Genomic DNA, 16,175 nt, shown 5'->3' with positions numbered 1-16,175 from the left:
TCTTATAGGACAATCTTTTCCAAAAGTTGACATTCCTATCTATCTCCCACTACTGCTGTGTTTCAGAAACATTGCCTTAGTAGGATGCTCCTTGAATACCTTATGTTGCAAGATCAAACCAAAAACAAGGGAAAGCAACACCCCTCTGGTTTCAGAAACAGGTCCTAATAACAGCAGCCATAGATACTTCAGAGCTTACTTTGAATTCTGTGACCACCCACAGTAGGACAACCCTGCATGTTCCTAAAACACCATAAATTAAAAGGTTAAAAAAGGCTCCAAGTAATCCAATTAAGTGAACATAAGGAGACAGGGAGGCATCTCTACAAATCTGCCAAGAATTGAATAAGCCAACAGGGTTGGCAGCAGCTGTTGCCAACCAACTCCATTTATCCTGTTCTCTCTTTCTGAATTATTCTGGGCTGTTTTTGTTCTGCTTGCTGCAGGCATGCAAGTGTGTATATTTTAAAAAATTGGGGGGGGGGGGGCTTTAACTCAGATGCAGACATGTTTTGATTTCCTCCACTTAAGGTTGCTATTGCAGATAAATTGCTCCCGGTGCGAAAATGAGATGGCAAAAGTATGAGAAGCTAACCCCTCAAGGAATAAATGTGTGAGTTCATATGAAAAAAATAATAATCCAGAGTTCTGGCTACCCCACTCTCTGTGAAATGTAGTGGGGAAATCCAGGAATTTCTATGGTAATTTTAAAGCAATTTATTTTATGTACAAATCTTTATACACCTCATACTAAAAGACTACCAAAGTACATTAAGGAGTATATGTAAAGCACTTAGGGTAGATTACTGTGTTGTTTGATCAGCATTTTGGGGAAAGTTTCGACTTTTCTTGGTTTCTGTTTATTTTATCTGTTCCTATTTTATCCTGTTAAAGTCACTTTGAGATTTTTTTTTTATGCGTATGTATAAAGTGACTAACAGACATAAATGATAACATACAAGAGAATGCAAAATTCATGAAATATAGGCATCCAAATAAATTTCCACAACAAGTACAGTTATACCTCAGGTTAAGTACACTTCAGGTTGAGTACTTTCAAGTTAAGTACTCCGCGGACCCGTCTGGAACGGATTAATCCACTTTCCATTACTTTCAATGGGAAAGTTCGCTTCAGGTTAAGTACGCTTCAGGTTAAGTACGGACTTCCGGAACCAATTGTGTACTTAACCTGAGGTACCACTGTAATAAAACAGCTGAGTTGCATAATAGGCAAAACAGGCTTCGTTTCATTATTTGCTTTATTATTAAGCACAAGCGCAAAGGAGGAAGCACAACCTACCTTTGCATTGTAAACCTTGTCTCAGAAGACCCCAGAGCAACGAACCACAGTGGTCACAGAAGGTGGGCACTTTGTAATTGTGAATGCTGAACTTGTGAGGCATGTTGACACTGAAGCGCTGGGAGCCCACCTGGCAGAAAATCACAAGAACACACAAAAACACCACTCTGGTACGTCTACTCTTTTCCAGTGAGGGCCTTGCAAAGTACTTCTACATTTTCCATACGTAACAAGAGCGGACTCAATTCCCCGAGTGCCAATCCCTGCACACGCAAAATGGTGGACTTCTGTGGGCCTAGCAGCTGTTAGCCAGAAAGTTGGTGGTTCGAGCCCACCCAGGGACATGGCAGGGGGTTGGACTAGATAACCTTTGCGGTTCTTTCCAACTCTTCAGTTCTTTGATTCTGTGAATCAAGGATACTGCGATGGGAGTAAACTGTACCTTTTACGGGAGGGTTAACTGCGCAGTGATAGAGAGTACGCTCTTCATGAGGAAAATCCCAGACTATTGAATATTTTTGGTCCCCAGTGAAGAGGACAAGGCAGCAGACAAGGAGAAAGAGCTCTGCCTGAACTCCTGGAGAGCTGCTGCTGGTCAGAGTAGACAGTATTGGGCTAGGTGGAACAGCAGTCTGAGACTGTATGAGGCAGTTTCCTATGCATGTTGCAGGAGAATATCAGCAGGACAGAGTGGTTCGGGTCAGCTTGCCAATCTCAGTGAGGACCCTCTGGTCATCTTTCAAGGAACATTGGGATCCTACCGAATGCCGTTTGCAAATCAGCATCAACATTGTCCCTAAATGAATCGCTTGTGCTACGTAAATAATCTTCTGGTTGTTTTTAAAAAGTTCCACTTGCAGATGGAGATACATGGCATATTCCCACCCACAAGCAGCCCTTCTTATCGCTGGCTTCTATCCAGGAGTTCTTTAAAACAATAAGAGCACCAATTCAGAAATGCTTGAAAACTTCCTGTAGTCTGGAGCCAGAGAATGTAAATCTACACAGGAACTCCCATATCCCCACTGGCATAGAAGGATGGCACAAGTTGGTAGATTACCATCTGGCACAAAGAGGTCATGTCTTTAAAAGGCACAAACACTGGTGGGGTGGGGTGGGGGTGGGGGAGCAGAAGATGATACTGCAATGGCTCTCTGAAATAAAACTGAGATATGCAAGTGGGCAAAAAGAGGTGGGGGTAGGGGAGAAAAAGATTGTGCACATTGTCAGCTCTAGATTCACCTGGCCAATTCAAAATCGGAAATGCGAACTGCTTCAGATGAGAACCTGTGCAAAGGAACCTCGCAGAACCACAGGTGGCAGAGGACACAGACATATCACAAACGCTGAAATGGGATTCAGCTGCCAGTCTGGTTGGCTTCCATATGTGGAGTGGCAATGGGGCGGCCATCTTGTCTTTTGCCTCAGGCGGCGGAATTTCCTGAGCAGGCTCTGAAGACAGGGCCACTGCTCTGGGTGGCCAGTGTCCAGTTCCATTCTGAGAATCCAGAGTTGGCCCTCTTTTAAAAACAAACAGTGACAATAGTTCCCAGGGAAATTGTGCACAGCGGTTCTCAGTCATGCAGAAAAGTAAATGGCGAACCAAAGAGAGACTAGAAGGGTGCAGTCGGGATCCATCTCCTGCTCCCTCTCTTTTAACAAACAGGGGAGGTGACAGTGACTTGGCCTGACTTTATATATATGAAAAAAAAATCTACAAAAAAATCCCTTTTATCTAGAGCATTTCTTCTATAAATATTTACCTCATCGTGGGCTTCCTGCTTCTTCAACCCAGCGCATTTCGTTATTATAAGCTCATGGCATCGCTTATGGACTACGCAAGTGCAAACTGTAAACAAGAGAAACGGTATCACATTTGAGTTTTCACAAAGGCAGTTTTATTATTTTGTCCAGATGGGATGGTGAGGTAACTGAAAATGAAAAAAAAGGGGGGTGGGATTCTGGAGGGTTGCTTCCCATTTCTACCCACCAGTCCCAGAGGATCTGAAAAACCTAAGCATTACACTTCTTAACTGAAGAGGGTTATGGTACCTGAACTGAATTGGGACAGAGTTGGGACAGGGGCTGCATCCCACAAGGTTCTCTTCTTCGCATCTAGTGGAACTTCCCCTCCTTCTCCTCCCCACTTCTGCCCCTGAAATCTCTTCCGGGTTTTCCCCTACCAACTCTTTGGAGAAGACTGGGGACATTGGGGAAGGGGAATTTGCTGGGGGATGAAAGGGACGGCAACTTCTGCTGCGCAACTTCTGCTTGCCCAAACGGGAAAACTCTGCTGAATTCAACCCACTGCATGTTGTTCCAATGCTGCTGGCACACAAAAGAGATCCTGCAAATTCACAACACAAAGCACTCGTTTTTGATCTTGAAGGCCCTAAACAGCTTGGGGCCTGCACTTGTGTCAACTTGCCTGCACCACATCCCCAGTGTTCCTGTGCCTGCCACTGATGTCCATTAAACTGATGGCTATGAGAGGAGGGCCTTTTCAGTAGTGGCCCCACACTTGTGAAACTCTTTTCTCATTGAGGTTTGTATAGCCCCATGCCTATTCACCTATAAGCAAGCATTAAGGACCAATTTCTTTTACATTCAGGTAGGTACCATACCTAAAAAAAATTGTCCAGTAGCCCCTTAGAGACCAACTAAGTTTGTTCTGGGTATAAGGTTTCAAGTGCATGCACACATCTTCAGATATCTGAAGAGTATCTGAAGAAGTGTGCATGCACATGAAAGCTTGTACCCAGAACAAACTTAGTTGGTCTCTATGCTACTGGACAATTTTTCAATTTCTTTTAAGTTGCTTTTGCATAATCAGGGACTCTTTATTCATTTAAATGATATAACTCTGAGTTGAATGTTATTTGTTTGTTTGGTCCTGCTGTCTTTTATATTGCTTTATGGTGACTGATCACTGATCCTGTTCCAAGGACCGATGAATGGCAAAGATACTAGCTCCTTATAAATTACACCACAGATCTTATATTTGTATGTCAAATTTTCCTTACCTTGACATTGGTACCCTTGCTTTCCTATTACTCCCCTGGAGATGAAAAAAAACACACAGAGCACGAATTAGGAATCGGGAATGGACGTATATTTTCACATCGCAACATTGACATGGTCAAGAGCCACAGCCAGTGACCAGGGATGAATGCACTGGCTGCAACCCAATTTATTTAAGGAGATTCATCTCTTGGCTCTACAGATGGAATTCTTCCCTTTGTTTCCCCCTCCGTCATTTTTGGAAATGTCACCAAGCTATACTTTGCCAAAAAAATCCCATGCCAAAAATGAAAAGAGATAGTTCTTAAGGCTCCTTAGGAACCGATTCCTCCGCCACCCTGACATTCTCTCTTTCTCTCCCTCTTACTTGAAAGAAAGTATTGTGTGTTATCTGCACAACCACACATGCTTCAAAGCACTAAAAGGTCTTGCAGATCTTGGCCAAGAGCATCTGAGTCCTTAATGCAGGCTAATCTTGTGCCTTCCAGATGTTGCTGGACTCCAATTCCCATCACCCCCAGCTGGCATGGACAACCGTTGGGGATTATATAGGAGCTGAAATTCAGCAGCATCTGTGGACCACAGGTTAGCCAGCCCTGCTGAAATGGTTGCAACTGAGAAGAAGAAAGCTTGAAAGGCTTCTTCCTCTATTTTAGTCCTGCAAAGATCAGAGACACTGCGGCTGAGGAGCTTTCCCCTGCCACAAGAGACATTATTGATAGATGTAGGGCCAGCTGAACATTACCTTCTGCAGTTTTAGTGTTACAGATCTGGGGGGGAAAACCCTCTCTCTACCATGATGCAACCACACACACATTGATATGATTCAGACAACCAGCCTTCTCATTGCTATCTGGGGAAGGGCAAAATTCGGTGTACTTGACCAATCGCTCGTCTGAACGAGTCAACAACTTAAAAATCTTACAGCCCATTCCTACGCATGCCTACGTGGAAGAAAATCCTATTACACTCAATAGGGATTACTCCGAAGAAGGTGTGCGGAAAGAGTGCAAAGAGTTTGGTTCTATATTATCAAATAGCTGCAGCAACCACAACAATAGCCACCTTCTTTTCAACGAAAAGAATGGATTTACAGTAACTGAAGCAACCCACATGCTATCATGCAACACAACAAGCTAGCCCAAAGGTGGAGAACGGAATCTGGTGGGTGAGCTGGATCCTTACCACCCCCCACCTGTACCCATAGGCCATTTTGAGTCGTAACTAGGGTCAAACACCTGTCAATTACCTGGCATGGCACTGATGCCAATTGCCCCAAAGTTATTTTTTGCTTTACTAAAAACTATTGAATCCAAAGGAAGGTTTGTGTTCATAGCAAGCCCTGCTTGGGGGCTTGATGTCAGTGCCAAGCCCGCCAGTACTTCCTGTAGGGACACAGGTGGCACTGTCAATCTAAACCACTGAGCCTCTTGAGCTTCCTGATCATAAGGTCGGCGGTTCGAATCCCCGTGATGGGGTGAGCTCCCGTTGCTCTGTCCCAGCTCCGGCCAACCTAGCAGTTTGAAAGCACACCAGTGCAAGTAGATAAGCAGGTACCGTTGCGGTGGGAAGGTAAACAGCGTTTCCGTGCGCTCTGGCTTCCACCACGGTGTCCTGTTGCGGCAGTAGCGGTTTAGTTATGGTGGCCACATGACCTGGAAAGCGGTCTGTGGACGAACACCGGCTCCCTTGGAAATGAGTTAGCCAGAAAGTTCCCCCAAGCTAGCCGATGAGCGGTAATGACACTTCATAAAATACTTACCATATAAAGTCTCGGCAGTGTGAACAATATGTTGGTTGTCTAAGGTAGGTGGCCATAAATTTGTGCCCGTTAACCTGGTGGACCCTGCGTCGCACTGCCCCCTGGCGCTTCCTGGGCCGCATCCGCTCTCTAAACACTCGTTCCTCATTGTCTTTGGGTGCTGGAGGGAACAAAAGAGAGAGGAAGGGAATGAACATCTCAGATATGAAAGCTGGTAAGCGAATAAAGAGAACGCACAGGGGCAGTTTGATTTCCACATTGCACCGTGGCTGCAAACCACCACAATTCTCCCCCCCCCCCAACCCGAGTCATTTTTTTTAATAAAAATAAATAAATTTGGAAAGCTTTACATGCATAGCTGCCAAGTTATCCCTTTTTTAAAGGAATTTTCCCTTATGCTGAATAGGCTTCCTCGCAAGAAAAGGGAAAACTTGGCAGCTATGTTTACATGTATATTTCAGATTCTAAATTCGTTATACATTTCTCTTTAAACTTTGACTTCCTGCATTTCCCTCCATGCTGTTCTTAATCCCATCCCTTTTTTAATACTGCATTCCAATAAACATTTCACCTAAGACATTTTCTTTTATTTCATATATTATCAATCTTCTACCGCTGCTCATATTTCAAATCTTGTTTGCAATTTCATCCAATTATCCCCCCCCCCCAATATTCCAAAAAAAGAGAGGGGGTTTCCATTCTTCCATGTATACTCTGTCATGTTGGGTTACTTCTTTTTCGCTGTTAGTTTTGCCAGCTCCACGTTTGCCCATTAGCTTTAAAATTCATTCTTCTTTCGTTGGTGTTTTCTTTCCAGATCTGCGTCAAACCACCCCAACGTTTTGCCTGGTTCATCATATTTGGCTGGCGTATTTATTTTATTTATTAAATTTCTACACCGCTTTTCATACAAGGATCATTGCACGGTTTACAGTATATGAGGCGAGAACTGTCCCACCTCCCCAAAGTTTCCTGCTTGGCAGGGGGTTGGACTGGATGGCCCTTGTGGTCTCTTCCAACTCTATGATTCTATAATTCTAAGTTTATCTCCTGCCCAAACTACGGATGCTTCTGGAATGCCGTGGTTATCTAGTTCCAGCAAGTGGCAAGATCACAGCCGCTGGGGGTGGGGGGCGCTACTGGTGTGCCACCTGCTCCTCAGACACTGTTGCTAAACCAGAAGGGGGGAAAGGTGGCTTCTTACCCTAGTGGATCAAGCCTAGATTCCAGCTCTGTGCCCCACTGTTCACTTCCAGCAGCCAGCAGAAATTGGCTGCAAGTAACTGGCACTGTGGTCTAAACCACAGAGCCTAGGGCTTGCCAATCAGAAGGTTGCCGGTTCGAATCCGCGCAACGGGGTGAGCTCCTGTTGCTCGGTCTCTGCTCCTGCCCACCTAGCAGTTCGAAAGCACGTCAAAGTGCAAGTAGATAAATAGGTACCGCTCCGGTGGGAAGGTAAACGGAGTTTCCGTGCGCTGCTCTGGTTCGCCAGAAGCGACTTAGTCATGCTGGCCACATGACCTGGAAAAACTGTCTGCAGACAAACGCTGACTCCCTCGGGCAGTAAAGCAAGATGAGCGCCACAACCCCAGTCGTCCGCGACCATACCTGCCAAGTCCTGGACTGCAAAATCCGGGATCGGCAACCGCGTGACACCGGAAGTTGTGTAGACGCAACTTCTGGTGTCGCTTTGCCCATCTATGAGCACTGAAAATGGCCGGTGCCGGAAGTCGCGTCTACACACTTCCGGACATGCGTAGATGCGACGTCCGGCGCCGGCTCAGCCATTTTCGGTGCCCATAGATGGGCAAAGCAGCAAAAACCAAAATGGCCGCTGGCAGGAGCAGAATAAGGGAGAATAACGGGAGAGGAACCAATACGGGGGACCGCCGGAAAACGGTACGAAAAAACGGGGTTTCCCGGGGAAAACGGGGTACTTGGCAGCTATGTCCGTGACTGGACTTAACGGTCAGGGGTCCCTTTACCTTTAACTAAATCTCATTATGCCTCGTTTCTTAATGAAATTGCAGGGTTTTTTTTAATGCAAATTGAAGCAGTTTGGAGTGTCAGCACACTGTCTGCATCAGATACAAATTGATTCTCAAGGCGAGGAAAAGAGCGGTTCCATCGGAGTATTTAATTTCAATCACCAAACATTCAGCGTATTTTCTCAAGGAGCAAGCAGGACGATATATACAAGGGCCAGTGATGATCCCATTTGTTTTCTTTCTTTTCGCACTGTTTTTCCTTCTGCCGTTTCCCCCGAAAACTGGGATGCTGTGGTCTCTTCCTTGTTCTTTAGCTATTGTGCTAAACCAAACGCTGCAGGGGGACCGCAACAGGCAGAGGGATCACACACACAACTTTCGGCTTCCAGCTGAGACGCTGCCATCAAAGGGAAGCCACGCAGTCCGTGTGCTGAGGCTTCCAGCTGCGTTACATTGCACTGAGTGAGGCACACTCAGGGTCCACCCACATCCTTTTTGGCTTGGGAGGTTAGGGGAGAAGCAGGGGAGGGAGGATATGAACCAACCACTGTCAATATCAGGGGGACATCCAAGAGGAAAAGGCCAGAGGGTTTGTATCCTGATACACTCACTGGGTTGTGAAGCAACATCTGATAACGGTGGCACGGACCTTAATGAATTCAACTTTCTGGGGAACTAATAGGGATTTATTTTTATTCTTATTATTATACCATATGCTCCTGATATCCGATTTAGAAATCAACGAAATAAATAAATAACCAAATAACCATGCTTGGAAACTCAATAAGGCTGCTCTTTTTGGCCTACAAGTGCACTGCTGTGGGGCCTAAAAAGATCTTGTTTTCTGCAGCTGCACAGCATCAAGGGCTCATGGAAAAATACAAGCAGGACTTGAGTTACCTAGCCATTGTATTTTTTAAAAAAATAAAAAATCAAATATGTAGTTTAGCGTTTAAGTAATATTATTAATATTATTAATACTAATAGCCTCAACTCCAGAGTTGTTGTTGTTGTTGTTGTTATTCCACACTTTTCTTTATAAATTCAAAGGGCTTGCAAAATTACTAGAACATGTGAGAAACAATGAATACAACAATAAAGAGAAATTCATTTGGACAGAGTCCAACCACTAATGTCTCCTCCCTTATCTCGTCCTCAATATCCTGTACATGCCTAATCCTGCAAAGGGCCAAGTCCATTTCTGCAAGCCTGCTCACACATCCCAAGCATGCTGATCCTAGCCCAGCCCAGCCGGATCCTTGCCCAGAATTGTTCCAGGCATGTCTCATTCATATCAACACGCACACACACACACACACACAAACACACACACACAAAAAAAACATGATTCTGACTCATGCAGCATTTGTTTCCATTACAGAGAAATTTACGGGCAATTGCTTTATACCAGACATTTGGCAGAACCCTTTCCTGCAAACATAATCCCTAAGGGATGGTTCTTCAGTTAGTTTCTCCTACATACGAGTTGTTGGGGTCTTGCTTGGTCCCTCCAGGTGAGCATTCCTTTATGTGTGTATTCTGCAACATGTCATTGGTTTAATAATAGTGCATCAGTGGGGGGAAACCCAGCCAGATGGGTGGGGTATTAATAATAATAATAATAATAATTATTATTATTATTATTATTATTATTATTATTTTAAGTAAATAAATAAATAAATATTTATACCCTGCCCATCTGGCTGGGCTTCCCCAGCCACTCTAGATGGCTTCCAACAAAATATTAAAATACAGTAATCCATCAAACATTAAAAGCTTCCCTAAACAGGGCTGCCTTCAGATGTCTTCTAAAAGTCTGGTAGTTGTTGTTCTCTTTGACATCTAGTGGGAGGGCGTTCCACGAGGCGGGTGCCACTACCGAGAAGGCCCTCTGCCTGGTTCCCTGTAATTTGGCTCCTCGCAGAGAGGGAACCGCCAGAGGCCCTCGGCACTGGACCTCAGTGTCCGGGCAGAACGATGGGGTGGAGAAGCTCCTTCAAGTATACTGGACCGATGCCATGATAGATACTGTAGATAGATAGATAGATAGATAGATAGATAGATAGATAGATAGATAGATAGATGATAGATAGATAGATAGATAGATAGATAGATAGATAGATAGATAGATAGATAGATGGTAGATGATTGATAGATAGATGATACATGATAGATAGATACATGATAGATGATAGATGATAGATAGATAGATAGATAGATAGATAGATAGATAGATAGATAAAAAAAACTGCAGCCCACTTTGAGGTGCTAACAGTACTAGAGCACATGAGGACTCCAAGTTCAGTTTCCAGCAACCCCTTGTTGGAAAATTTATCCCAACTTTTCCTGTTTGGAGCTGCAGCTGGAACGCATGGTTCTCCCCATTTCATCCTCACAACAACCCTGTGAGGTCGGCTACGTGACTGGTCCAAAGTCACTCTGTGTGGCTGAGCAAAAGGACTAAGAACCCAGGTCCAACAGTCCAAGCAGTCTAAGCATTGTGCCACACAAGCTTCCTGGGACCCGGGAGGGTGGAAGCTGGTCTTGGACAATATTGAGATAGATGGGTGAGATTAGTGGGTGAGTAGTTGGAGCTAGCTTCAAAATGTTCACATAAATTATGATCCCCTCCATCTGCACTCCCAGGGTTTTTAAAAGTCAGCTTTGGAAATACGTGTGGTGTCGTTTTTATATTAAATAACCTCAGAAATGCACATTACTATATATTTTTCTCCCAACTTCAGCTTCCTGGAACTCTAAAATAGTCCCTTTTAGAACAGCAAAATCAATCAAGTAATGAGAAATCATTACTTAACTTAATTTATTGTACTTGCCCAATGGAATTTAGGAAGAAATTTCGTGACAAGGTTTGATCCAGCAGAGAAGTGCCAAAATGCATTAGCTGAAATCTAGATAAACTAGCTAAACACAAATGGAGGGATTTAGAACGAGAAGTTTAGCCAGCTAATTATCAGTCGCCAAAGCATGGGGTGGCGGAGAGCTTTGCTTGGAGACTGCAGATAAAATGCGTTGAAGGTTTCCCCCCCCCCCTTCATGTGCGCATGTTAAGCCGAATTCTGGCCTTTCCAGTGTGAAAACATGAGTTTTCGTCTTTCTGGCTTAATTTTAATAGAGAGGTTCATAAAGGACGGGGTCAATGAAAAAGCCATACAAGCAACTTTCTAGGGAACAACAACTCATTTCTAGCTGCCTAACAGTTCAAAGACTGGGAGAAATGAAAATATATCTCACGTACGTGGGGAATTCATGTACATTCTACATTTACACATAAGGAATGGTCCTGGCCAATCAAGCACTTGGAAGTTCCATTTGTACCAAAGGGCAGGGTGGATTTGATTTAAATCATGATTTAAATCACAATTTAAATCACTAGTCAGTAAGACTTGATTTGAATCTCTCTTTTTTTACAGAAAGACTCATTCTTGCTGGTATAATCTTAATATTTACTACCAAATGAAGGTTTCATTTTTGGAATAATAAATTTTTAGAGTGGTTTTTACAGTTATATTAAAAATTACAGATTTGGTTATACTATTAGAAATACAAAGACAGGTAATTATGAAATTATTGTTTATATTTGGACAACTTTTCTGCTGTACTTTATTGGAAGGAGAAACATAATCATTTCCTTAATAACAGTCTAAACAATTTATTTAACTAAAATAATAACATTATAGCATATTTATCCATGTTTGTTAACTGATGTGGTTAAACGATTATTATTATTTTTAAAAAAACTTTGAGTTTTAGCACACATGAAAAACTTAAAACAAATCCTTATTTATGTCTTCTAAAAGTCTGGTAGTTGTTTTCCTCTTTGATATCTGTTGGGAGGGCGTTCCACAGGGCAGGCGCCACCACCGAGAAGGCCCTCTGCCTAGTACCCTGCAACTTGGCTTCTCGCAACGAGGGAACCGCCAAAAGGCCCTCAGTGCTGGACCGCAGAATGATGGAGGTGGAGACGCTCCTTCAGGTATACTGGACCGAGGCCATTTAGGGCTTTAAAGGTCAGCACCAACACTTTGAATTGTGCTCGGAAACGTACTGGGAGCCAATTTAAATGCTACAGTTGGAGAATATGAAATAGGGCTAACATGGTAAAGGCCTATCAATGTCCAAAAAACTACGTTGCCCCCCAACGGTTCAGATCAGGCAGTTTTTCACACTTTTTTTAAAAAAGTGTTGCTAAAAATGTGTTCCTAACTCTACTTATGCAAACGAATGAACCTCATGGGCACACACAGGGGGAAAAAATCACGATTATTTATAGCTAACTATTCATACTGGAATTAAATTGTACAATTGTTAGTTCAGGCCCACATGAGTGATTCATCTCCCTCCAGGTCAGCAATCGAAATTATTCTTGCACACCACTGGGGGTCACTCTAGCCTGGCAATTAAAACAGTATCAAATGTTTTTCTTTTTAATTATTAAGGTAGGGAGACCTTAAAAGCCAATTTCCAAACAGCATTCACCAAGGGTTGACTTTTGCACAAAGTATGTGAAAGCTCTGTGGAGGAATCAATCAAAGGTACGTGGGAGAAAAGTTACTTTGAACCTTTCTTCAAATAATATGTACTGTACTTTTCAGGAGCAACATTTGTTTATTTACTAGATTTGTATGGCTGTTCACCAATGTATGTTCTCACAGAATAAAGAATAAGATAAAATAATTCAATGCTTAAAATGCAAAAAAAAGCATTAAAAGTTCCTTTCTGGTATAGGAAAAATAATATATATATTGTACTGGTTTGTGCATCCATGGCTATTGCTAGAATTTTTTTTTTTTAAAGTACACACACACCTTTCCACAAAGAAGCTAATATTATATTTCAACATTTTGTTACGGCAAATAGATTGTCACTGGCTTCTGGCAAGTTGCCATCATTAGAAAGCTGAGATGCAATAGAAAGTAATGGTGGCTGTGCTCAGGGACAGTGATGTTTTCGAAGACCAGTTTCTGCAAACCACAGGAGGGGAGAGTGTTCTTGTGAAGGTTTCTCGTGAAGGCCCCCGTGACAACTGGATGCCAGAACTAGATGGACCATGGGCCTGATCCAACAGGCCCCTCTCATGCCACTTTTTTATGAAGGTTTTGCTAACAGAAACAATTCACCAAAATGTTGCCTTGACTAGGTCCCACGGAAAGCAAAGAAATGAGATGAATGCCCTGTGGGAATTGCTGGCCCCTCTCCTCTGGCACTGCACCTGAAGTTCGACCTCAACCATTACCGAATCTCAGAGTACTGTGTTATTTACATATAAAAGGTGGCCTGGTTCAGATGCAATGGCAAAAGCACATGAGCTGGACCCCTTCCTCTTCCTCTATCCTTCGCGCACAAAACTTCTGGCTGTGGTTTGCATCAAGCCACAGGTTATTGTTTTGTTCAAATGCTGGAAACTGCTTTGTGCACACAATTGTTAGTTATCAAACTAGGATCAAAATGCAGTTTGATAAGCAATTTATGATTTGTACAACCACAATTTCCATATTCATCTTCAGTTTTATTTGCCCGGGGGGGGGGGGATTATGAAGAAGCGCAAGCCGTGGAACTTGAGCAAGAACACAGAGAAGGTACATATTTCCATCCATGAAATGCTGGAGGGGATACAACCACATTATTCCACTGAAGTGTACATTAATGGCACAGCATTGTCGCAACGCATATACATGGGCATTAGCAGTGGACCACAATGCTATGGCAGAGCCCCCTGGTGATGCCTGCCATGAGCCCCTCCAAAGAGTGGTCCCAAATGGGGAGCTGGTAGCCTCTGTTTAAATTTCCCACAATGCCCTGGTGCAACACTACATGGAGGACATTGTGGGAAACTGAATGGCAAACCCCACATTTTGCAGTAGGGGTTGCCAAGCATTGGCACTCAATGTGTGACCTGGGCCTGAGTTCATTACCCTTTAATTCACTGAGATACTCCATTGGTTTCTACAAACACCAGTATGGCACACCCCAATAAAGAAGGAACTATTTTTTTTTTTTTTGCGTTTTCTATTCTGTGCTAGATCAGGCAGCAAGACCATCATTTCTACTCAGAAGTAGCAGGCATTTTAAAAACCTGCACCCCTGCTTATACAAAAAGTTCAGTGGAAAACAATTAGAGCTAGGGACTAGTCAGAACAATAAAACAAAAACAATCCATTGGCACCCCATAGACCAGAGATGGGTAACCTGTGGTTCTCCAAATGTAACTGGACAACAATTTTGACAGTCCCTGACTACTGTCAAAATATATGGAACAATATATGGATTCCCCATCCCTGCCTCCGGCCAAGCATTTGAACTGAAAAGGTCTTAGTTAGCCCCTGGAAAAGCAGCATCAAGGAAGTCTGGCATGTCTCCTTAGACACAGGATTACACAGCCATGTTCTGCTCCTTGTAGTAAATACATGAGAAGTCTTTGATCCAGCAGTCTCTTCCTGCTACCTGGCTGATAAAAGGCGATAAGCATAATGGGATTTAATTGGGGACATCTTCTTTCCGGATTCCCTGGAGAGCCTTGAATTGGGGTGTATTAGTATCCCTTCAATTTGCTCTTTAAAAATTTAATAATAATAATAATAATAATAATAATAATAATAATAATAATCTTTACACAGAGCCTGCAAACTATAAAGGACTGTGTCTGGTTGGCCGGAGCAGAAAGACACCTAAGAAATTAAATCAATTAGAGAAACTTGTGGGATGGTTAACCACTCCTGCCCTGTCCCTGCTTCGATCTTGAGTTGCATTCCCCAGCCTGGTCTCCTCCATATCTTTGCTGGACTACAACTTGGACCTGTCCCAGCCAGCATGGCCAATGGCTGGGGCCAATGGAAGTTGTAGTCCAACAACATCTGAAGGGTACAGCCAAGTTGGGGAAGGCTGCTCTGCTTTTTGTACCTGTTAAAAGTGTAATTGGCCTGTGTGTCCTTTCTCTCAATCTTGATTCCAGCTGGGAATCATCATCAGCATCTACCTGATGCATAGCTGCCAAGCTATCCCTTTTTTACAGGGATTTTCCCTTATGCTGAATAGGCTTCCTCGCGAGAAAAGCGAAAACTTGGCAGCTATGACCTGATGGTGCCGATAAGGACTTGAGCTCACATGGTGGTCAATAAGTTGCTTTTTCTCCTCCCCCCCTTTTCTTTTCTTACTGTGTGTTTAACTCTATACTTCACTTTCCACAACTCCCACCTGAAACCTTGGAAAAACAGTTATTTCTCCCAGGATCAATTTTGTCCTTTTATGGTTTGTCAAACATTGATTTCTGCCTTTGTTTTGCTCCTTGCCTTGGTTTCGAAAGCACTGCAGCTGTCACCAAAATAGACATGGCTGTTTTTTTGCCACACAGGAACAGCATCATCCGCAGATCTCATTGCAACCAGATATATACCAGTGTGAAAATGAGGTCCACTCTGCAGTGTGCAGGTCTGGATCCATGTCTCAGGCAGCTCCAAGGGCTGGAGCATAGCTGCCAAGTTATCCCCTTTTTAAAGGGATTTCCCCTTATGCTGAATAGGCTTCCTCGCGAGAAAAGGGAAAACTTGGCAGCTATGGGCTGGAGTCAGACGCAGGTCGGTACAAAAGATGCAGAGTCCCATCCCGTCGTCAGTGAAGTTAACCATTTATTCAAGGAAACGGCATACAACTCAGCAACACTTCCCAGCAGGTCTTGCCCCTATGGAGCAATTGCCAGTACTGAAGGTGCCTGCCCTCAACCCTTTCTAAGGCCCCTCCTGTCCTGAATGTTTCCCAAGCAGTCTCAAACTGCATCTGCCCACCTCTGGCCTCTGTTCTGCCCTCCTCCTTATCCTGCACATTCTTGGAGACTAGCAGGGAGGGGAGCTTGTCGCAGCAGCAGAGGGAGACTCCCCGGATTCTTCACAAATCTCTTCAGCAGTCTCTCAGTCCCCCTCCTCTGTTTCAGCCTCAGTGTCTGAACTGCTCCCTGTCACAGGTTCCTCCCGCTCACTAAACCCTGTTGCCTCTTCAGCATCGAGTCCTTCCTCCAATCCTCTTCCTCTGATTTTCCTTTGGTGTCCCACCACCAATCCCCTGGCTCTGATTCTTCCTCCCTTGGGGGTTC

General features: G+C 43.8%; 1 protein-coding gene across 1 annotated transcript in view; it reads right to left on the bottom strand.

Annotated features, from left to right (window-relative positions):
* PRKCE (protein kinase C epsilon) overlaps positions 1–16,175 on the bottom strand; it is a 321,969-nt gene that overhangs the window by 95,864 nt on the left and 209,930 nt on the right. The window contains exons 3-6 of the mRNA XM_035111183.3: positions 6,084–6,243; positions 4,324–4,358; positions 3,064–3,149; positions 1,301–1,430 (exon numbers count right to left, since the gene is read on the bottom strand). Of these exons, the coding sequence (XP_034967074.1) occupies positions 1,301–1,430; positions 3,064–3,149; positions 4,324–4,358; positions 6,084–6,243 (411 nt within the window). The remainder of the gene's footprint in view (positions 1–1,300; positions 1,431–3,063; positions 3,150–4,323; positions 4,359–6,083; positions 6,244–16,175) is intronic.

This window comes from Zootoca vivipara, chromosome 3 (assembly GCF_965207765.1).
Source record: "Zootoca vivipara chromosome 3, rZooViv2.hap1.1, whole genome shotgun sequence".
Taxonomy (NCBI): domain Eukaryota; kingdom Metazoa; phylum Chordata; class Lepidosauria; order Squamata; family Lacertidae; genus Zootoca; species Zootoca vivipara.
This window is presented reverse-complemented; position numbering and strand designations above follow the sequence as displayed.